A 23541-nucleotide genomic window follows, 5' to 3' on the forward strand; every position below is an offset into this window, starting at 1 on the left:
GTCTGTCTCTGTCTGTCTCTGTTCGTCTGTCTCTGTTCGTCTGTCTCTGTCTGTCTCTGTTCGTCTGCCTCTGTCTGTTTGTCTCTGTCGCTGTTCGTGTGTCTCTGTCTGTTTGTCTCTGTCGCTGTTCGTGTGTCTCTGTCTGTCTGTCTGTCTGTCTGCCTGTCTGTCTCTCTTCGTCTGTCTCAGTTTGCCTGTCTCAGTTTGTCTGTCTCTGTTCGTCTGTCTCTGTTCATCTGTCTCTGTTCGTCTGTCTGCCTGCCTGTCTCTGCCTGTCTCTGCCTGTCTGTCTGCTTCGTCTGTTTCTGTCTGCCTGTCTTTGGTCGTCTGTCTGCCTGTCTGTCTGTTCTCTTCTGTCAATGCCTATCTCTCCTCTTCTGTCTGTTTGTCTGTCTCTCTTCTGTCTCTGTCTCTCTTCTGTCTCTGCCTGTCTCTGTCCCTCTTCTGTCTGTCTGTCCTCCTCTGTCGCTGTCTGTCTGTCTGTCTCTTCTCGTCTGTCTGTCTGCCTGCCTCTCTCTCTTTCTGAGCAATAAGTGGATGGATTGATTGACAATCTTCACCCCAAGGTAAACAGGTGAGCAAAGCAGATGCTTGGGGTTGAGTGGATGCATTGATCGACAAGGTAAACAAGAGTTCTCCATCAGGGCCTCTCCTCTGTGGGGACTGTGTGTAACCACAGTAACACAATGAATTCATGACAGTTGGGAGAAAAGTATTTGAAGTGAAATGAAATCATGTTACTTACAACTGAGCCGACCGCGAAGGGGCCATTTTAGGACAAAGTCTTTTTTTGTTGTTGTTGTCTTTTTTTCTTTTTTTCTCTTTTTTTATATTAATTTTTTTTTTTTTAAGAAACTGGTATTATATTGAGTATCAAAGAAATAAGAAATAAAATAAAATGAAAGGAAATCAATACGATATTGTTAATAGCAAAACTGTCCATCTCCAAATTTAAATACAGCAAGTGCAAAAATCTTGACCTTATCTTTGAATCAGAACTCAGCCTACGTAACCTATGATCAGTATCCGTTAAGATACCAGAACACTGAGTCAGGCCCACAAAAAATCCTGAGGGTAGTATTCAGTGTGCACATACATATTATTGTACTTAGGTGTAGAGCTTGTGGAGAGGGAGGGGATTGAGTGAGTAAAGGAGACACAGAGAGAGTGAGAGGGTGTGTGTGTGTATGTATACCATGCCTCTTTCAGGGAATATGATTTTATGTGAAGCCATCATCTATGTGTAATATATGTTGCATGGTCTTGTAGGTGTTTGAACATGCCATTGGGAAGAGGACAGATTAAAAACATGAGGAAGGAAAAAAAAGAAAAGACAACAGAAAGGAGAAAAATGATGATGGAAGGAACCAAAAAAAAAGATATAAAAAAACAAAAAACAAAAAAACACGAAAAAAAAAAGAATTAAAAAAAAAGAACCTTCCAGGGATGCTGAAACTATCCTGCTCACTTGCAGAACTTTTAGGCATTCACTGATTTCTCCTATAAAAAAAAAAAAAAGACAAAAAAAAAGACAGTTTTTAGAACCTCTGCTGAGTATAAACTTGATACACATCGAAGTGACCCCCCTTATTCCGGTCCGGCTGGGACCTTGCACCTTACACCTTTAACCTGTGACTGTGACAGGTATGGAGCCTTGCTGCATATCATGGCCTTCACCCCCCTCCGTCGCCACTCCCGCCAGCAGCAGGAGGACGCCGAGAGGCAACGCGTTCTGGAGGCCCTGCATCCTGACCCCGACTACGATGACCCGGAACCACAACCACAACAACAACCACCCCACCACCCGCATGAGCAGTGGACAGGAAACGCGGCAGTGGCAGGCAGGGAGGGGAGAAGGGAGGTGGGCGTGGATCCAACACAATGGCCGCCGACAGGGCAAGGGGCAGCACTACAGGGCGCGGCAACGGGGCAGGCACCGCGTCACTACAGGAAGCGGGGGGAGGGGCGGGGAGAGAGGGGGGCGGGGGTGTCGCGCTACCTGGGGCCGACCGCCAGGAAAGCCGTGGATCTGTACGACACCTTCCGCTTCAACACGCTGCGCCACCGCCAGTCTGTGGTCCCTCAGTACTGAGGGAGCTCGGAGTGACCTGACTGACCCACTGTGTGGAGAACAGCGATAAATGTTATCACACATGCAATCATACGTGCACGTGCACGCACGCGCACTCGCACACACACAAACTCACACACACACACACACACACACACACACACACACACACACACACACACACACTGACACACACACACACAAACAGAAGGATATAATGTGCATGTTTATAGAAAATGTGTGTCGTAGCAATGTATCATGTTTGCTTTGCAGCAGTGTCTGTATGATTATTAAGTGTTTACATGTGCATATTTTGTAGAACAAACGGTGTCTCAGTGTGTGTCAGTTTGTGCTTGTTTTGCAGGACAGTGTCTCCATGTGGTTGTTTTGCACAACAGAAGAAAGCATGTTCTTGTGTGTCTACTTGTGTTTGTCTTCGAATGACAAAAGAGTGTCTCCTTGTGTTTACCTTTGATTGCTTTGCGCTGCAAACAAAAGCATCTCCATGTGTACCTACTTGTGCCTGCCATGTATGACTAACAGTGTGTTCGTGTATGTCTAATTGTGCCTGCTTTGCCACGAAAAACAACTAAATCTACTTGTGCCTGCTTTGCTGCAAACTGTGTCTCCATGTGTATATACTTGTGCTTGATTTGAAAGACAGTGCTTCCATGTGTGTCTACTTGTGCTTGCTTTGAAGGACTAACATTGTGTCCATGTGTGTCTACTTGTGCTTGCTTTGAAGGACTAACATTGTGTCCATGTGTGTCTACTTGTGCTTGCTTTGAAGGGCTAACATTGTGTCCATGTGTGTCTACTTGTGCTTGCTTTGAAGGACTAACATTGTGTCCATGTGTGTCTGCTTGTGCTTGCTTTGAAGGGCTAACATTGTGTCCATGTGTGTCTACTTGTGCTTGCTTTGAAGGACTAACATTGTGTCCATGTGTGTGTACTTGTGCTTGCTTTGCATGACAAACAGTCTGTGTGTGTGTGTGTGTGTGTGTGTGTGTGTGTGTACTTGTGCTTGCTTTGCATGACAAACAGTTTGTGTGTGTGTGTGTGTGTGTGTGTGGTTGTTTTGCACAACAGAAGAAAGCATGTTCTTGTGTGTCTACTTGTGTTTGTCTTCGAATGACAAAAGAGTGTCTCCTTGTGTTTACCTTTGATTGCTTTGCGCTGCAAACAAAAGCATCTCCATGTGTACCTACTTGTGCCTGCCATGTATGACTAACAGTGTGTTCGTGTATTCGTGTTCGTGTCTAATTGTGCCTGCTTTCCACGAAAAACAACTAAATCTACTTGTGCCTGCTTTGCTGCAAACTGTGTCTCCATGTGTATATACTTGTGCTTGATTTGAAAGACAGTTCTTCCATGTGTGTCTACTTGTGCTTGCTTTGAAGGACTAACATTGTGTCCATGTGTGTCTACTTGTGCTTGCTTTGAAGGACTAACATTGTGTCCATGTGTGTCTACTTGTGCTTGCTTTGAAGGGCTAACATTGTGTCCATGTGTGTCTACTTGTGCTTGCTTTGAAGGACTAACATTGTGTCCATGTGTGTCTACTTGTGCTTGCTTTGAAGGACTAACATTGTGTCCATGTGTGTCTACTTGTGCTTGCTTTGAAGGACTAACATTGTGTCCATGTCTGTCTACTTGTGCTTGCTTTGCATGACAAACAGTCTGTGTGTGTGTGTGTGTGTGTGTGTGTGTGTGTGTCTACTTGTGCTTGCTTTGCATGACAAACAGTGTGTGTGTGTGTGTGTGTGTGTGCACTTGTGCTTGCTTTGCAGGACATTGTTTCCATGTATCTGCTTGTGGTTTCCTTGAAGGACAAACAACAGTGTCTGTGTTATATGTGTGTGACTACTTGTGCTAGCTTTGCAGAACATACAACAGTGTTTCTCAGTGTGTCTACTTATGCTTGCTTTGCACAGCAAAGTCCTGTCCATGTGTGTGTACTTGTGCTTGCTTTGCATGACAACAATATCTCCCTGTGTGTCTACTTATGCTTGCTTCGGACGACAAAGTCCTGTCCATGTGTGTGTACTGTGCTTGCTTTGCAGGACAAAGAATTGTATCTCTGAATGTGTTTACTTGTGCATGCTTTGTACAGCTTCTTGTGTTTTCCTTTAATGACAAACAACAGTATCTATGTTATGTGTGTGTCTACTTGTGCCACTTTGCGTGACAAACAACAGTGTCTTCCTGTGTGTCCACTTCTGCTTGCTTTGCAGGACAAACAAGCTGCCGAATGTTTGAGTCACAGTTTGTTAGTGACCCAAGTGTCAGTATGTCTGCTGTGTGCATGGGTCTGTGACTGCTTAGGTCAAGGTTATGTGTTTTATGCATGTGTGTGGATGTGCATGCGTGTGAGTGTGTGTGTGTGTGTAGACATGTGTTTGTGTGAGTGTGTGCAAGTGCATAGTGTGTGTGTGTGTGTGTGTGTGCATGCCAATGTGTTTTGAGTGTGTGCAACTACTTTCTCTTGCAATTTTACCTCATTGTTACTCTAGAACCAATGTGTTCATGTACATATATAATGTATACTTTTTTTTCTTCTTTTTCTACATATTTTACTACAGCTGTTGTTAACTTGGTCTCGTTTTCATGTAATTAGAACTGATCAAAGAATGCAGTCATGTCTGATTTAAACAGCAGGTATTCATTCTGAACACACACTGTCATGAAAGCAAGTGAAAAGTGCCATCAATAAATAACTTGGTGTGAGCACATGCATGTATGTATGTATGTAAATGTAAGTTTGTATATAGCTCAAGGTCTACATACATAATATACTGCAGAGCTGACTTGATGTTAACAAATGGTTGTTTGTTTATCCATTAACGCTAGTAACATGGTTTTATACAATCATTTTTTGAAAAGTAGTAGGGGAGAACAGGTTTTAACCATCAATCTTAAAATGTCATTTCTCGCATACACATGCACAGTCGAGTGCAAGCATTTCCAGTATGTAAAAAGTATCTGGGATATTTTTTTATGGTATTAAACACTCATGCATACACACATATTTACAGTGATATTGAAATAATGGAGTAATTTCTCACTGTCTTAGCTGTGGTGGTCTTCATAGTGTACAGCTGGCCACAAGGATAAAGGCTTTTTTTTATTTTTTTATAAGATTTGTAAATGAATGCCATTATGTGAACCAGATCCATGTAGAGTGGAGTTTAACAACCTTTTACGCCCTCAAGGTCAAGTTGTTCGTGGCACCATTATATGATTATAAATTATTTACTTCTTACAGCTTGCTCCCTGATGCACTTCTGGGGCGAAAATTCCAAGAAGTTCTTTTAAAGAAATAAATCTTTTTAGTTTTAAGAGCGAGTGCAGATTGAAAAAAAATCTTTCTCTCTGTCTGCAAGTGTTTGTGTGTGGGTGGGGTGGGGTGGGGGAACATAAATAAAGCCATCATTCAGCAGATAATTAATAAACAATAAAGAGTGGTAACTCTCTCCATGTACAAGGGAAACAACTTCAAGTCACTGTTGTTTATGGTACCAATTCAGCTAGCACACAGGTAAATTAACAGTTCATTGGAAGTGTCAGTTTGTTCCAATGTACCTTTTATTTACCTGTGTGCTAGCTGAATAAAAATATTGGTAGCATAGGCAGCACTGACTTGAAGTTATGTCCCTTGTACATGGAGAGTTACCACTCTTTATACGAAGATGTTAAAAAAAAAAAAAAAAAAGTCCTCATGATCAGGCAAAAGGCTGATAAAGCCTAAAAGCAGTGACACATGATATGATTATTGTCTATTAATCCTTTACTCTCCTAGCCTCTTTTCTTTTTCTTTTTTTTTTGAGTCATCATACAGAAGCAGCAGGAGAGAGGATCCTGTGTTGAGGTATTGCCATGCTGGAAAGTATGCATCAAACATAAGTGGACTGAGGACACCTGGAAATCCAACCCTCTACCATATGAGCATGCATGCTTGGACTTACAAACATACCACACAGACATACACTCCTGATACCAGTGAAGGCACACTTCCAAAACAAGAACCCAGCTGTGATTGAACAAGTCTTTAATGTTATGTCTTCTGTGCTAACAATTGTGTGAAGAAACACAAAGGTACAAAAATATCACCTGACATGATAATGGATTCCAAATAAACTGTTTATTTCCCCTGCTGCACAATATCCCCCTCCCCCTCCTCACTGCAGCCCCAGGCAAACACAATCTGCTCAGAAACTTAATCTCTAACACCACCCACACATGCATGCAATGTCAGACAAAATGTCGAACACCATTCACACACATATACAATGGCAAGCACCAGTCAGAAGCACACAAAAATTTCAAAAAGCGCCAACAATACATTCATTATATCAGCTGCTGTGGCAAAACGGTTACCATCACAGACTGAAAACTGAGAGGATACGGTTTCAAACCTCATCAGAGGCAAATATCACTGTCAGATCTTTCATCCCATGGGCAGCTTGTACCCTGAGCGGAGCGTGCTTTTGGCTCAAATGGGAAAACTGGGACCACTCAGTCAAGTGCCATCCATTATACAGAGATGTATTTAGAGCATTGCCAATTTAATAGACCAACACTGCAGATACCTGGGTTTCTGGGGCCTGGCTGATGCCAGGATATATCCTGGAAAGAGTTCCAAACCTAAAGGGACTTCCACAGCAACAGCAGCAGGATCTGTATAGAAAAAGTGTCCGAAACTTTATGGCTTCTCATGTATGCTCTCAAGGTACCCTCCGCTTTGATTCTCCCCCAGGTCAATGCCTGTCGTGAGTTCCTGTCAAAGACTAACAGCATCAACCCCAACCCCCTTCCCCTCTCACACACAACAGTCAGTGGTGTCATCAGCTGTGGTACACATGTCAGCAACAGTGAGCATGCACAATAATATCGATGGTCTGCAGCACAACGCTTGTTCAGCGAAGTCTCTTTCCTCAATGCCTCAGTCTGACACCAAGCAGTGGTATGAACAGCTGTGTCATCACACACACACACACACACACCTCCATATGCCATCAGCATGCATGTGGTGTACCTGGACACAGATCAGTGATAAAGTCCTGATGCACTATAAAGGAACAAAGAGGTGAAAATGCATTACCCAAAGAAGTCAGCAAAGGTCTTCTTTCAGCTGTTAGCTGTGAGCAACTGGTCAAACCAGTTACCGCTAACCTCCCCTTAATGACATACACAGCAAGCTGTATGGCTGTAAACACCATTTCATCTGTCCTGTCCTCATGCCATCCTGCACACACACCACACCACCTCACTGACAGTTTCAGTTTCAAGGTGGTGTCAGAACAAGCTGACTGTTCAATATTCACCACACATCTGCTGTTAAAAAATATATGTATATAATCAGAAACAAAAAACAGAAGAGAGAGAAAGGCAGCAAATGCCTGACCTTCGCACAAACCCAATGTCTTGAGGAAAGAGATCTGTTGGATGGGCTGCCAACAGACGCCTATTCAAAGGTGCAATCCCACTACTGCATAAATTCAAGCCTTTTGCTTGCTGTTTCCAACCTGGGTCAGTGCAGCTCTCCTTAGTCAACCTGGGCCCCCAGAGGTCCCCCCAAGAGCCCATACTGATACCAGGCTGAGTGCAGACACCTGATTGACATGCCACTCCTACTGGCAGGACCCCTGCCCTCAAACCATTCCCATTTCAAGCCTCCAAGTACATGTAGAAACAGGCCACAACTCCTCGTCAGGACTGACCAGGTCAGAAACAGAGGTCAGTGTTGGCCACCTGTCTGCAGTGTCCTGAGTTCCCAGCTGACACACACTGTGCAGGGTACAATGGATGGTTGAGACACGGGGCACACACCATGTCTTTCATGCTGTTTGCTTCTCTTGGGAAATAAATACATATGGTCCTGCAGATTTTCTGCTGTTGTCTTAGTCAAAATCATGCCATTTTCTGTCTTTATCATGTGAGAAATTAAAACAATATACCAAAGTTGGTCAAATCTTTACAAGTCTGGTTGTCGGTTAGTCCATGTTGATGGAATTACCACTGAACGTTTGGCTTGTTGGTCAGTCCATGTGAATGGTATTCGCACAACCAGAAAGGTTTGTCACCACTGCTATACGATGATAAAAAACTCCATCAACAATGTATCCACAACATGAGTTGGTTGCTACATCACAGTATATCCATATCATGACTTGATTGCTATATCGTGGTAAATCCATATCATGACTTGATTGCTACATCGTGGACTGGGCATCCACTCCATAAACCACACTGTGACTTGACTGCTAAATAATGGCTTGGACATCAGCTCCATAAACCATACTTCCACATCAACTTGGTTACTCCATAACATCATAATCATGACTTGGCTGCTTCATCATGGTACATCATGACCGAACTGCTATACCATGGCTTGCTAAATAAAGATCTGATGACATGACACAGGTGAGCTCGTTAGTGATGCCATTACACAGGTGATATACACAGTGACCGTGCCATCATCCAAACACAAACTGCCATCCCTACAAAACCCAGGGAGAAGGGCAGGAGGGATCAGTCACCACAGCACACCTCTGCACACCAGTTCTGAGTGAAAATAACATGCATGATTTCATTACTGACAAAAATAGATTATACAGTTACTCTGTCTACAGAATACACATTTTCATTGAAAAATAGCATTCATAATAACATCATGTACAAAAATATCCATCAGTTACAATTCATGGACACTGGCAATATTTACAAGCAGATAATCACCAGAAAATGTCAGTAATATCTTTGCATTGTGAATGGCTATAAATATGAATGATGTCAAAAGTGCACACTTCACAATTTGTGACCTGATGTTTTAAACAAACTGACAATGCTTTATACAACAAACTTACCGTACGGCTTTAGCTTTTGAATGCTTTATAAAACTGAGTCATATACAGATTTAGTTCAAGGACAAACAAAAGACACAGAGAAAAGGGAACAGTAAAGAGATGTCACGTGTGATCAAGTTGCTGATGAGAAAAGCAGACAGAGGGGTGATGGAGGAGAGGGGGCAAATGCTCTGTTGTCCTGGAGATGCCAGTGTGGTGTCCTGAAGATGCCTGTTTGATGTCCTGGAGATGCCTGTTTGGTGTCAGTGTAGTATCAGTGTGGTGTCCTGGGAAAATCAGTGCTGTGTCCTGGAGATGTCTGTGTAATGTACCGGAGATGACAGTGTGATGTCCTTGGGATGTCAGTGTGGTGTCCTGGAGATGTCAGTGTGGTGTCCTGGAGATGTCAGTGTGGTGTCCTGGAGATGTCAGTGTAATGTCCTGGAGATGCCTGTTTGGTGTCAGTGTGGTGTCCTGGAGATGACAGTGTGGCGTCCTGGAAATGTCAGTGTAATGTCCTGGTGATGCCTATTTGGTGTCAGTGTGGTGTCCTGGATATGTCAGTGTGGTGTCCTGGAGATGTCAGTGTGGTGTCCTGGAGGTGTCAGTGTGGTGTCCTGGGGATGTCAGTGTGATGTGTGTCCTGGAGATGTCAGTGTCATCACCTGTGTAGTCACATCACAGATAAGACTTCCACTTTAACAACCACCCTCAGTACTACATATTTTCATCATCATCACCAAGAACAACAGCTCCGACATGGGCTGATGAAGAAGAAAAAAACAAAAGCCAAAGAAATGGTGATATGTTCTGTTGATTCCAATGTTTGGGGAGGTGGTGGGGGGGAGGGATGTATAGCTCTAGGCAGAGTCCACACTGTCAACTGCAGGTTCTAAGGAATGAGCAAGCTGTCAGGCTCCCTCCCCACACCTGGTGATAGACACAGAGGTCAGGGGACAGCGTGATCAGTGTGTGGACGGTGGGGGGATACAGAGGACAGGCGAAGGCATCACCACAGCCTGTGGCTCAGCGGTCCACAGTCACACTGGCCGCCTCTCCCCATCACAACTTGCAGTCCTCGTTTGTTCTCTAGCACACCAAGCAGTGTACAAACCACCCACAAGAAACAGGACAGACAATACAGCAACACAACCGTGAGAACATCATTTTCATCTTTCTGTTGAAGAGCTTCACACTGTGCTCAACTTTCCACGCAGGCCCCTGTTCCTGACACACCTCACCACTTTCACCTTCCTCAACAACTGCATTTTCTATGCCATCCACCATACATGATGGCCACGATGATCACACGTCCATGCTACACAACATACTGCACATCCAACCAAAACCCAAGGCATAGTGACACAACCTGAAGGTCCCATTCATTCCTCATTTTTCTTCATCTCACACCCTCCATGCCCCTGCCCTCACCCTCTTTCAAGTGTTCACTAGTACATGCTACCTGTTCACAGCAGCAGCTGCCACACACATGAACACCACTTCATGCATTCACAGCACACACATACAAAGACATGGACAAACACACTCAGAAAACTAAATTGCACAAGCTTGAAAATGAATAACAATTAATGGTTGAACTATATTCTAAACTACTGGCAATTCACTCTGCATTTCATTATAATCATAATCAATGTACAACTTGTTATTCTGTACAACAGTTTTCTCTGAATATCTGTTCTGTACTACCTGATCTCTGTAGTTGACTTTGATACTCTGCACAATATCAGTGATCATCAGCATAAAGTAGCACACACACACACACACACACACACACACACCTCTTCCATTTCATCTATGATGGCAAACATGGCAAAATGTCAATGATCAACCACGTTGATTCAAAACACACACACACACACTCACACATTTTCCATGCCACACACCATGATAAAGCAATCCTTCCCACACCCACCCAGACCTGTGGCATCATCATCACAGTTAGTGGTGACTGACCACATTGCTGATGTGCTGATGACTGTTCAAGGACACACGGATCAGCTTGGCAATGACCAGTCACCACATCACTGTGAAACAGTAACCACATCAACGTGGAAACAGTCACCACAACCACCACAGAAACAATGACCATGATCACCATAAAAACAGTCACCACAATCATAATGGAAAGTAACTACATTACCATGGAAACAGTCACCACCTTACCAATACTATGGAAACAGTCACCACCTCACCATGGAAACAGTCTCCATAGATCAGTGTGGAAAGTCAATCATTTCAAAGCGTATTAACAATCTCAAGTGGCTAGTACACTGGCAACAGGTGTGCCGTAAATCTTGGCATCCTTAGTGACACTGACAGACAGGTGAGGCGTCAGCAGATCTGGAAGAGTCCTTGAGCAAAAAGACTGGGAGGCAGACATGTGTACGCACAGCTATAGACACAGGTGGTGCGACCTTACTCTCACACGAAATCAACACACACATCAATACTCACATCAACACACACACGCCCACACGCAACTAACAACTGCTACCAAATGTCACTTTAAACGTTACCACTTCTTGACCAATGATATCAACTCCATACTGGTACACACACACCTCCACTACTCACCAATCGCACACTACACACACGCACTGATGATTCAGTCGCAAACACACTATCCAATCACACATGTCCATGATCCTGTCTGCAGAATCCCCACTTTCTGTTCACCCATCAGAAACGTACATCACCATGTCTACACACCAGTCAGTGACAGCAAGATGATCACTTTTCACATGATGAGCTGCCATACACACACACACGCACACACTCTTACACACACTGCCTCTATCAACAGACGTGACACCTCTCTGTGCAGACCACTTCATCACAGCTCTGTACTTTCCCCTGGTCACTCACTGCCCCACACAGGTCACACTGCAGTGCTAAAGATGACGCTGTACCGCGAGTGGCGCCAGTGCTGCCCCCAAAAGGCCCCCTGACCCCACACCACCACAGACGAACAGGGGGGAGAAAGCTGCCAACATGCCATACAGGGCCAGTGCTAGGAGTTGTCTGCCTTGAAGTCTTTCTTAGTGGCCAACACAGCGGGGAATCGACGCTTGTCGATGGACATGCGCACAGTGTCGATGGATCGGAACAGGGCGTCCGAACACAGGTCATCAGGCAGCTTGGTCAGAAACTGGGCCACACTGATGAAGTCCATCTTGAGCAGGGGTGCCTCGAACAGCTTCAGGATTCCTGGGGGACACACGAGACACATACTACTGTTCAAGATGTGTCATGACTGTGCATGATGATAAGGGCTGTACATGACAGGTACTGATGTACAGGATGGGTCTTGATTGTACATGCGGATGATTTTTGCATGTGACACCACTGCTGAACAAGATGTGTCATGCCTGTACATGGTGTTTAAGGTTATACATGACAGGTACTGCTGTACAGGATGTGTCTTTATTGTACATGCGGATGATTTTTGCATGTGACACCACTGCTGAACAAGATGTGTCATGCCTGTACATGGTGTTTAAGGTTATACATGACAGGTACTGCTGTACAGGATGTAAATGTCTTGACTGTACATGACAACAAGTAATACATGACAGGCACTTCTGAACAAGATGTGTCATGACTGTACACAGTTAACAGCATTATATGACAGATACTGCTGTACATGATGTATATGTGTCTTGATTGTACATGGCAACAAAAGTAATACATGACAGGTATTGCTGTGCAAGATGTGTCAATGACTGTCCATGATTAAAAGCATTATATGTGACAGGTAATACCGTACAGAACGTGTCATGACTATACATGGTAATAATGGTAATACATGACAGGTACTGTTGTACAGGATGTGCCAAGACTGTACATGGTGATAATGGTAATACATGACAGGTATTGCAGTACAAAATGTGTCAAGACTGTACATGGTGATAATGGTAATACATGACAGGTATTGCAGTACAAAATGTGTCAAGACTGTATATGGTGATAATGATTATATATGACAGGCACTGATGTACTGAATGTTGTACAGAATGTGTCATGACTGAACATGGTGGTAAGGGTAATATATGACAGGTATTGCTATACAGGAAATGCTGTGACTGCCATGACACACAGCTTGAGGATTCTGTGTGGGGCACAGGGGGTTAGATGTGACAGGTACCACTGAACAGGATGTGTAATCTGATGACTGTACATGGTGACAATGGCACTTGCTGTGCGAGGAATGCATGTGGGGGAAAATGTGTGAAGAATGTGGACGTGGAGGAATGTGTGGAGAATGTGGGCGTGGAGCCTGATGTGTGAGGACTGGGTGACAGTGAAGGTGTGTGCTGACAGACAGGTGTGAACCAAGCTCAGGCACCAGCCCATGGTGGCTGCTCAACGTACCCAGGGCTGTCTGGAAGAGGAACTCCTCCCCATCCCTGCAGTACACGTCCCACACACGGCACGCCACATCCAACGGCAGAGACTTGCTGAACAGCAGGAAAATCCTGACACACACACACACACACACAATAAACAATGCACAGATGTGAACCAGATTTACTGTACACCATGCATAACATGAACACACACACACACATCTCACACCAAGCACACTTGACAGTGCTTTCCACCAGACACCACCCTGCCTTACTGCAGCACACGCCAAGTTTGCCAAAGGTGTGTGTATGCGTGTGTGTGCAGAGTTGAGTGTGTGTGTTTGCAAGTATCAACTGTTGCATATTCACTATGGTGTTCAGTTTTGTGTTCCACTCTTTCCCCCTCTCCACAGTAACAGACAGGTGCATATCACCACACACACACACACACACACACACACACACACAAAAGCTACCAGCTGAGCCACTTGTAATCTGCCCTTTTGATATCAAATGATTTATAAATAAATCATAATCAAAACTGAAAAAAACCCAACTGACATGCTGTAACACAAATAATGATATACATACAAGTAATACACAATGAAAAACACAATGCATGATATCCAGACACACACTTATATAGATATACAGACGTACACAGATGGGCAATGGCATGCACACACACACGCACACATGCACACACACACACACAATATCCAGACACACAATGATATATAGATACACACAGGAATACACAATGTACACACACACACAAATGATAAACAGAAACAAAACACAATAACATGCACACACACAATGACACACACATAAACACATACACACACACACAAAATGGTACACACACAATGATGTATATACACACACTATAATATATCTACGCACATAAGCAAACACACACACACAATGAAACAAACAAGGCACACAGACACAGAACCATCACCATGGCATCATGACACTCACCACTCCATAAGGTAGAGGTTAGGGGTCACATTAAGGGTCACAAAGTGCTTGTACAGCTCCGGTAAATTCTCTCGGAAAAACTCCTCAAACGTCATGTAGTAGGCCCCCATCTGGGAGAGAAAGTGTCAGTAGTTTAGTCCATAACCACCACTGTGGATACAAGTTCTGCAACCCAGTGATACCATCTTACTCATTTGTATCACAGTTGGCCTTGCCCACTGCCAGTTAGCAGATGTGCTGGCTGGTTTGGTCTTACTTTCTGCAGGTGCTTTCTGCACACTCAGCTCCTTTAAGTCTGGCCTTTAATCCTACCTCTTTTCAAAATAGCCATTCCCTCCCCTCACTCTTTCAATCCATAGTTTTCTCTAGCCTTTCATCTGCACATATTCATAAGTAATGTCTCTAATACTGTCAAGTGTTATATGTCTGTGTAAACGTGTGTGTGTGTGTGTGTGTGTGTGTGTGTGCGCGGGTGTGCATGAGTGCACGTGTATGCATGACTGAAACCTATTTGAATAATACAGGAAATCATTGATGAGCACCCAATGGCAACTGTCAGTTGGCTCTACCCATTTAGGCGGCCTGTTGTACAAATGACTCCATGTTTGTAAAGTGCTTAGAGCTTTGTCTCTGACTGAGGATAGGTGCCATATAAGTATTCATATCATCATCATCATTCCTTTGGTTCAGAGTTATGCATGCATGTGAAAGTCTTTTGAATTGTCTCCACAGAAGATTCAGCACTACATAAATACATTATCTATAATTAACCATTACAGTCAGTGAAAATGATCATTGCTTGGCCTTACTTTCTGCTAGCTGAAATGAAAGTCAAATATTTCAGGGGAGGTTACCTACTTCCGGGAGGTTATCGGCCTTAGTTTCATTTTCTCCGCATTGGCGGATAGTAGTTTGCACAGGTAGGAATGTCAGACCCCTGCCGGAGTCTGCACTAGTTGGGTCACGGTTAAGTATGTGTAATTAAAAGTAAAATATTTCAAGGTGTAATTTTTTTGCTTTTTCTGCTGGTCAGTCAAAATTTTAATTCAAGATGTAAATTGAATAAATAACAACTGCTCTAACACCATTGTCAGAGGATGTGCAGGCCTGAATGAATGAGTGGAAGGGTGTGGACGTTAAGGCAGGGGGTGCGGTTGGGGGCACTGACCATGTCCTGGTCCATGCGGAAGAAGGTGACCTGGCAGGGCCGGTTCAGCAGGTTGGCGAAGCAGACGAAGGCGTCGGCCACATCCATGTTCAGCAACAGGATGGCCGCAATGAACGACATGCCTTGCACCTGCACACACCACACCATTATCACACGCCTTTACCAGCACACTCACCATTACCAATGACACATATCATTACCGACACACACTCACACACCAATGTGACACACCATCACCAACACCCACCCACACATCATTACCAAAACATACTCACACACCATTACCAATGTCACCCACCCACACACCATTACCAATGGCACACACCATTACTAAAACACCCACCATTACCAATACCACACCCAAACTCCATCTCCTTCACACAACACCCACACACCATCACCAACATCACACCCACACACCATTACCAACATCACACCCACACACCATTACCAACACCACACCCACACACCATTACCAACATCACACCCACACACCATCACCAATATAACACCACACCAACACATCATTTCCAACACACAACACCCACACACCATCACCAACATCACACCCACACACCATCACCAATGTCACACCCACACACCATCAACAACTCAACCCCACACCATCATCAACATCACACCAACACACCATCACCAACATCACATCCACTTCCTGTGTTAGGTGAACTGGGCAGATTCCCAATAAGTTTAAAGATAATATGCCAAATTATTACGTCACACCCACACACCATCAACAACTCACCCCCACACCATCATCAACATTACACCAACACACCATCACCAATATCACATCCACTTCCTGTGTTAGGTGAACTGGGCAGATTCCCAATAAGTTTAAGGATAATATGCCAAATTATTACATACTGGATTCACATAATTCAATTACCAGAAACTTCCCTCAACAAAATATATAAGTACCAACAAGAAAATACAACTTCCCCATGGTTGATATTTGTTAGAAAGATACTCGAAATTATAGGCCTTGATCACATTTCGAAAAACCAATTCACATTCAGTGTACATAGACTGAAATAAGTCGTATATAAAAAATTAGAAAATGAATATATCAAATACTGGAAATATAAAAGAGAAAAAACATTAAATCTAAAATTTTACAATACGATGGTAGCAGAGTACAAAACTGAAACCTATCTTTTAAATATATCAGATACAAAACACAGACAAGCTTTAACGAAACTCAGAATAAGCGAGCATGACCTAAAGATTGGGAAAGGTAGATATTTAAATATTCCACAAGAAGATAGATTGTGCAACAAGTTTAACATCCTGGAAGACGAAATTCATCTTTTTGATCATTGTATTAAATATAAAACCTTAAGGCAACAATTTTTAAAAGAAATTCAAAAATCGAATAACACAGGAAATATTCCCAGTCAGGTGATGCTAACAGATGATGAATATATACAAACAAGATTAGGAAAATTTGTTTATGACTGCTGCTGCAATTTACTGCATTAACTGACTGATTAATTGTGTGTTTTTCATTCATTCATTCATTTACCATTGCACTTGTGTCTTATAAACCTTAAGGTTTCATAACAATAAAATCTATTCTATTCTATTCCACACACCATCTGGGGCAAACCATCCCTGTCTCCCACACACAATCAAGGACAAATCACCCCTGTCTCACACTATCAGGGATATACCATCCTTGTCTCCGACACACCATCAGTGACAAACCACCCCTGTCTCCCACAAACCATCCCTGTCTCCCACACACCATCAGTGACAAATCACCCCTGTCTCCCACACACCATCAGGGACAAATCATCCCTGTCTCCCACACACCATCAGTGACAAACCATCCTTGTCTCCGACACACCATCAGTGACAAACCATCCCTGTCTCCCACACACCATCAGTGACAAATCATCCCTGTCTCCCACACACCATCAGTGACAAATCATTCCTGTCTCCCGCACACCATCAGTGACAAATCATCCCTGTCTCCCACAAATCATCCCTGTCTCCCACACACCATCAGTGACAAATCACCCCTGTCTCCCACACACCATCAGTGACAAATCACCCCTGTCTCCCACACACCATCAGGGACAAATCATCCCTGTCTCCCACACACCATCAGGGACAAACCATCCCTGTCTCCCACACACCATCAGGGACAAATCATCCCTGTCTCCCACACACCATCAAGGACAAATCATCTCTGTCTCCCACACACCATCAGTGACAAACCATCCCTGTCTCCCACACACCATCAGGGACAAATCATCTCTGTCTCCCACACACCATCAGTGACAAACCATCCCTGTCTCCCACACACAATCAGGGACAAAGCAGCCCGGTCTTCCACACACCATCAGTGACAAATCATCCCTGTCTCCCACACACCATCAGGGACAAATCATCCCTGTCTCCCACACACCATCAGTGACAAACCATCCCTGTCTCCCACACACCATCAGTGACAAACCATCCCTGTCTCCCACACACCATCAGGGACAAATCATCCCTGTCTCCCACACACCATCAGGGAAAAATCATCCCTGTCTCCCACACACCATCAGGGACAAAGCAGCCCTGTCTCCCACACACCATCAGTGACAAACCATCTCTGTCTCCCACATACCATCAGGGAAAAAATCATCCCTGTCTCCCACACACCATCAGTGACAAACCATCCCTGTCTCCCACACACCATCAGTGACAAACCATCCCTGTCTCCCACACACCATCAGTGACAAACCATCCCTGTCTCCCACACACCATCAGGGACAAACCATCCCTGTCTCCCACACACCATCAGTGACAAATCACCCCTGTATCCCACACACCATCAGTGATAAACCATCCCTGTCTCCCACACACCATCAGGGACAAATCACCCCTGTCTCCCACACACCATCAGTGACAAACCATCTCTGTCTCCCACACACCATCAGTGACAAATCACCCCTGTCTCCCACACACCATCAGGGACAAATCATCCCTGTCTCCCACACACCATCAGGGACAAACCATCCCTGTCTCCCACACACCATCAGGGACAAATCATCCCTGTCTCCCACACACCATCAGTGACAAATCATCCCTGTCTCCCACACACCATCAGTGACAAACCATCCCTGTCTCCCACACACCATCAGTGACAAACCATCCCTGTCTTCCACACACCATCAGTGACAAATCATCCCTGTCTCCCACACACCATCAGGGACAAAGCAGCCCTGTCTCCCACACACCATCAGGGACAAAGCAGCCCTGTCTCCCACACACCATCAGTGACAAACCATCTCTGTCTCCCACACACCATCAGGGAAAAAATCACCCCTGTCTCCCACACACCATCAGTGACAAACCATCCCTGTCTCCCACACACCATCAGTGACAAACCATCCCTGTCTCCCACACACCATCAGTGACAAACCATCCCTGTCTCCCACACACCATCAGGGACAAAGCAGCCCTGTCTCCCACACACCATCAGTGACAAACCATCTCTGTCTCCCACACACCATCAGGGAAAAAATCACCCCTGTCTCCCACACACCATCAGGGACAAATCACCCCTGTCTCCCACACACCATCAGTGACAAACCATCTCTGTCTCCCACACACCATCAGGGACAAACCATCCCTGTCTCCCACACACCATCAGTGACAAACCATCCCTGTCTCCCACACACCATCAGGGACAAATCATCCCTGTCTCCCACACACCATCAGGGACAAACCATCCCTGTCTCCCACACACCATCAGTGACAAACCATCCCTGTCTCCCACACACCATCAGGGACAAATCACCCCTGTCTCCCACACACCATCAGTGACAAATCACCCCTGTCTCCCACACACCATCAGTGACAAACCATCCCTGTCTCCCACACACCATCAGGGACAAATCATCTCTTGTCTCCCACACACCATCAGTGACAAATCACCCCTGTCTCCCACACACCATCAGTGACAAACCATCCCTGTCTCCCACACACCATCAGTGACAAATCATCCGTCTCCCACACACCATCAGGGACAAATCACCCCTGTCTCCCACACACCATCAGGGACAAATCACCCCTGTCTCCCACACACCATCTGGGTCAAAGAATGAGGGGGAGCAAGGGGGCAGGCAGATAGTAGAAGGATGAGGGGTGTAGGTACTCACATAGCCCACATCAGGTCTATAGCAGGCATATGCCCCCAGCAGGTTGTGCATGAGGTCATGGTAGGGACCACCCTGTAACACACCACCACCACAAGTCAGCCACACATCTACACTACACACACTGACCACGTGCAATACATACCGACAGCTGAGGAAACGGTCTACTTACATCCAATGTATTACTCCATCAATGTTTGCAATACATACAATTGAGGGAATTATGTCCATATCTCAAATTCATCACTTTTTTTAAAACACAAAACTTGTTAATTCAACAAAGATCTGACACAGACTTTTGAAAACCAGATTTCTAGAATCTCCAGACACACTTGTGTCACTGCAGAAGAATGCCTTTGTCACATCCAACTGTTCACTGTTAATTTACCTTCTGGGATGTACATAGCTACATGCACTGAATAACGCACTTTTTGGAGTATACATAGCTAAGGGAAACAATATAGCTTACTTACTGGAATATTCACTGGAAAACTGAATAATTCACTTTCTGGAACATAACGAAGCTGTGGGAAACTGATTAATTCACTTTCTGGGATATGCAGAGCTGTGGGAAACTGAATAACTCACTTTCTGGTATATGTGAAGCTGTGGGAAACTGAATAACTCACTTTCTGGTATATGTGAAGCTGTGGGAAACTGAATAATTCGATTTCTGGAATACACAGAGCTGTGGGAAACTGAATAAGTAGCTTACTTTCTAGAGAATACAGAACCTTGGAAAAGCAGGAAAACTCGCTTTTTGGAATACACAGAGGTAGGACATGCTGAACAACTTACTTTCTGGAAAATACAAATGTATGAGAAACTGAACCTACTTCCTGAAATAAACTGAGGTATGAGAAACAGAATAACTCACTTTTTGGAATATACAGAGCTGTGGGAATGTTCTGGACACATCCAGTTTGATGACCTTCACACTGGCTTCCTTGCTGGACGGAGGTTCTGTGGTAGCTGAGACAGCAAACAACAGCATATTTTTGTCAGTACAGTCATAGCACAATACTCATGGTTCACTATTTTTTGGTGGAAAATTCATGTGTTATCATTTAATCAGTGCACCATGGAAAAGAACTGATGAATTATTACCAATCAGTGCATCAGGGTATAGAACCGATGTATTATCATCATTCAGTACATCTTGGTATGGAACTGATGTACTTCCATCTGTCAGTACATCTTGGCAAATAACTGATGTATTATCATCATTCAGTACATCATGGTATAGAACTGATGCGATCATCACCATCATCTAGTACACACTGGTATGGAACTGACCTTCTATCATCATCAGTACATCATGGTATACAATTATAGAAATGTATTACCATCATTCAGTACACCATGCTACACAGAACTGATGTATTGTCATCAATCAGTACAGCATTACCAGTCACTAACACCCCCAACCCATAAGCCATGAAAGCAATGATTGTAGGCACAAGTGTTGCTGTGACCAACACAAAAACAGGAGAGAGCAGACAGGTCACAAAACTTACTTTCTGGAGAGCCCGGGGCATCTCTGCACTCCTGTATCAACCTGATGCGGTCTTCAGCACGACTCCGACAGATCTCATACAGGTCTGCACACACCAACACATCGTCTCAAAACACCACGACACTTCCACATGTATACAAGCACTGCACAGGCCAGCAAGTAGTGTTATTTCAGGAAACCCTGAGTGGCTCATGACAAATGTTACATCTTATATGTAACCAATACAAAAAATGAAACACATTTGGCATTGCTCTCACAATCAATTAAAGTGGTCATACTAAGTGATCGGTTGAGGGATGCATTAAGAGGGATAAAAAAAAAAAAAGTCTATTAGTATTAAGCAACATTTGAAAATATTAAGTACTGTTTGTTGTGTGCATGCTAGAAATGAATGGGAATTCCTCCTAGATGTAAATAAGATGTATTCATAAGAAGAATTTGAACACACACACACACACACACAAACACACACTTGTGTGCACACACATACACACACTAAAATAAACTCATCTGACACACAGGATACTGAGACCAAAAAATAATTTGCACATAAAAGTGGTGGATATACTGTGAACATAAAATATCATACACATAAAATATCACAGAGCATGAACAAAGGACTGAGCAGACAGGCAGGTGGAGGGGAAAGTAAGGAGGGGGTGGGGGGGACTGGATGAGGGGGTACCTTTGGTGATGTTGAGGTCGTTGCCCACCGCCATCTGCCACACCTTGCCGCGCACGTTGGTGGGTAACCCCATCCACCACAGCTCCCGTACCTTCTTTGTCTGCTTCCTGGCAACACATGTCATACCCCATCATCATACATTACGTCAACACACGTCACACGATGTCATCACATATTGTGTCAACATATTCACACGACATCATCATACATTGTGTCAACAAATGTCACATGTCTTCACACATTGCATTAACACATCACACCACATCATCACACATTGTGTCAACATGTCACACCATGTCATACATTGTGTCATTACATCACACCTCGTCATCACACAATGTGTCAATGCATTTCACACCATGTTTCATCACACACTGCATCAACACACGTCATATGTCAACACACACTGTGTCAACACATGTCACATGATGTCATCACATCAACATACGTCACATGATGTCATCACATCTGTGTCAATACACGTCACACCACTTCATCACACACTGCGTCAACACACGTCACACCATGCCATCACACGTCACACAACATCATTACACATTGCGTCAATACTCGTCAAACCCCATCATCATACATTGCGTCAACACACGTCACACCATGTCATAACACATTGTGTCAATACGTCACCCCACGTCATCACACACTGCATCAACATGCCACACCATGTCATCACACATTGTGTCAACACATATTACATCATATCATCACACAATGTGTCAACACATTTCACACCATGTCTCATAACACATTGCGTCATCACAGTGTCAACACACATCACATCATATCATCACACACTGTGTCAACAAACGTCACATGACTTCGTCACACACAGTGTCAACACTGTCACACCACGTCATCACGCACTGTGGCAACACACATCACACCATGTCATCACAACTACACATTGTACACTCTGTCATACACTGTCTACAAGAACACACACACACACAAACACAAACACACTCTCTCCCAATTCACTCACATTCTCACACACTGTCCCTCAGGTCACACACCCACACTGTTTTGTGTCCCACACTCACATTGTCTCCCAGTTGGGCAGGACGTCTTTGTTCCACATGGCTGCTGCTGCCACCATCCTGTCTTCCTGGCGTCGCTGCTGTTGCAGCTTTCGTTTCTTCATTTTCATATCTCGCTGTTCTGGAACCAACAACAGGGTCATCACAACATTATACTGTGTACAACTTGTACCTTGTCCGTCTTTAAACCATGGTCAAAGCAAAGCTCTGTCAAATAAACACAAATAAAATATACCAGCCGCCATGGATAAGTGGTTAGCGTCGCAAACCGACGGCTGGGAGGACGCGGGTTCGAATCCCAGTGGAGGTGGGTTCTTCAGCCCTGGCTCCTACCCAGAGTTGAGTGTGCTGTGGGCTTAAATGGCGAGACTGGGACCACACAGTCGAGTGTCATCCACTTCAAGGATGCGTCTTTGGGTGTGTTGCTCTAATTACTTGACCAACACTGCAAGTGTCTGTATCTCTTGGGCCTGGTTAACATCGGGATATCATTATGACAGGAAGTGTAGAGTACAGCCTTGTCACGCAGTCCCAAACCAAAATGGACCTCCATGGCAACATCATCATCGTCACCCTCCTCCTCCATCATCATCAATATAGACAAAACAGTCTCAAAGTCTGTGGCCTTTCATGCTCTGCTCTCATGGTGACCTCAGTCTCGATACCCCTCCACTTCCATGC

The 23541-nt window shown here is 44.3% G+C and overlaps 2 protein-coding genes across 2 annotated transcripts in view; one reads left to right on the forward strand and one right to left on the reverse strand.

The window, feature by feature from the left end:
- Positions 1–3131, forward strand: part of LOC143298102 (chitin synthase chs-2-like) — a 39987-nt gene extending 36856 nt beyond the window's left edge. Inside the window, exon 17 of the mRNA XM_076610797.1 lies at positions 1645–3131. Coding sequence (XP_076466912.1) covers positions 1645–2092 — 448 coding nt within the window. The 3' untranslated portion in view covers positions 2093–3131. The remainder of the gene's footprint in view (positions 1–1644) is intronic.
- Positions 3132–6102: 2971 nt separating this feature from the next.
- LOC143298108 (TBC1 domain family member 12-like) overlaps positions 6103–23541 on the reverse strand; it is a 28607-nt gene continuing 11168 nt past the window's right edge. Inside the window, exons 4-12 of the mRNA XM_076610808.1 lie at positions 22864–22981; positions 21806–21912; positions 21122–21205; positions 20482–20576; positions 19608–19679; positions 15436–15564; positions 14268–14377; positions 13309–13412; positions 6103–12144 (exon numbers count right to left, since the gene is read on the reverse strand). Coding sequence (XP_076466923.1) covers positions 11948–12144; positions 13309–13412; positions 14268–14377; positions 15436–15564; positions 19608–19679; positions 20482–20576; positions 21122–21205; positions 21806–21912; positions 22864–22981 — 1016 coding nt within the window. The 3' untranslated portion in view covers positions 6103–11947. The remainder of the gene's footprint in view (positions 12145–13308; positions 13413–14267; positions 14378–15435; positions 15565–19607; positions 19680–20481; positions 20577–21121; positions 21206–21805; positions 21913–22863; positions 22982–23541) is intronic.

The sequence above is a fragment of the Babylonia areolata genome, chromosome 2, assembly GCF_041734735.1.
Source record: "Babylonia areolata isolate BAREFJ2019XMU chromosome 2, ASM4173473v1, whole genome shotgun sequence".
Lineage (NCBI taxonomy): Eukaryota > Metazoa > Mollusca > Gastropoda > Neogastropoda > Buccinidae > Babylonia > Babylonia areolata.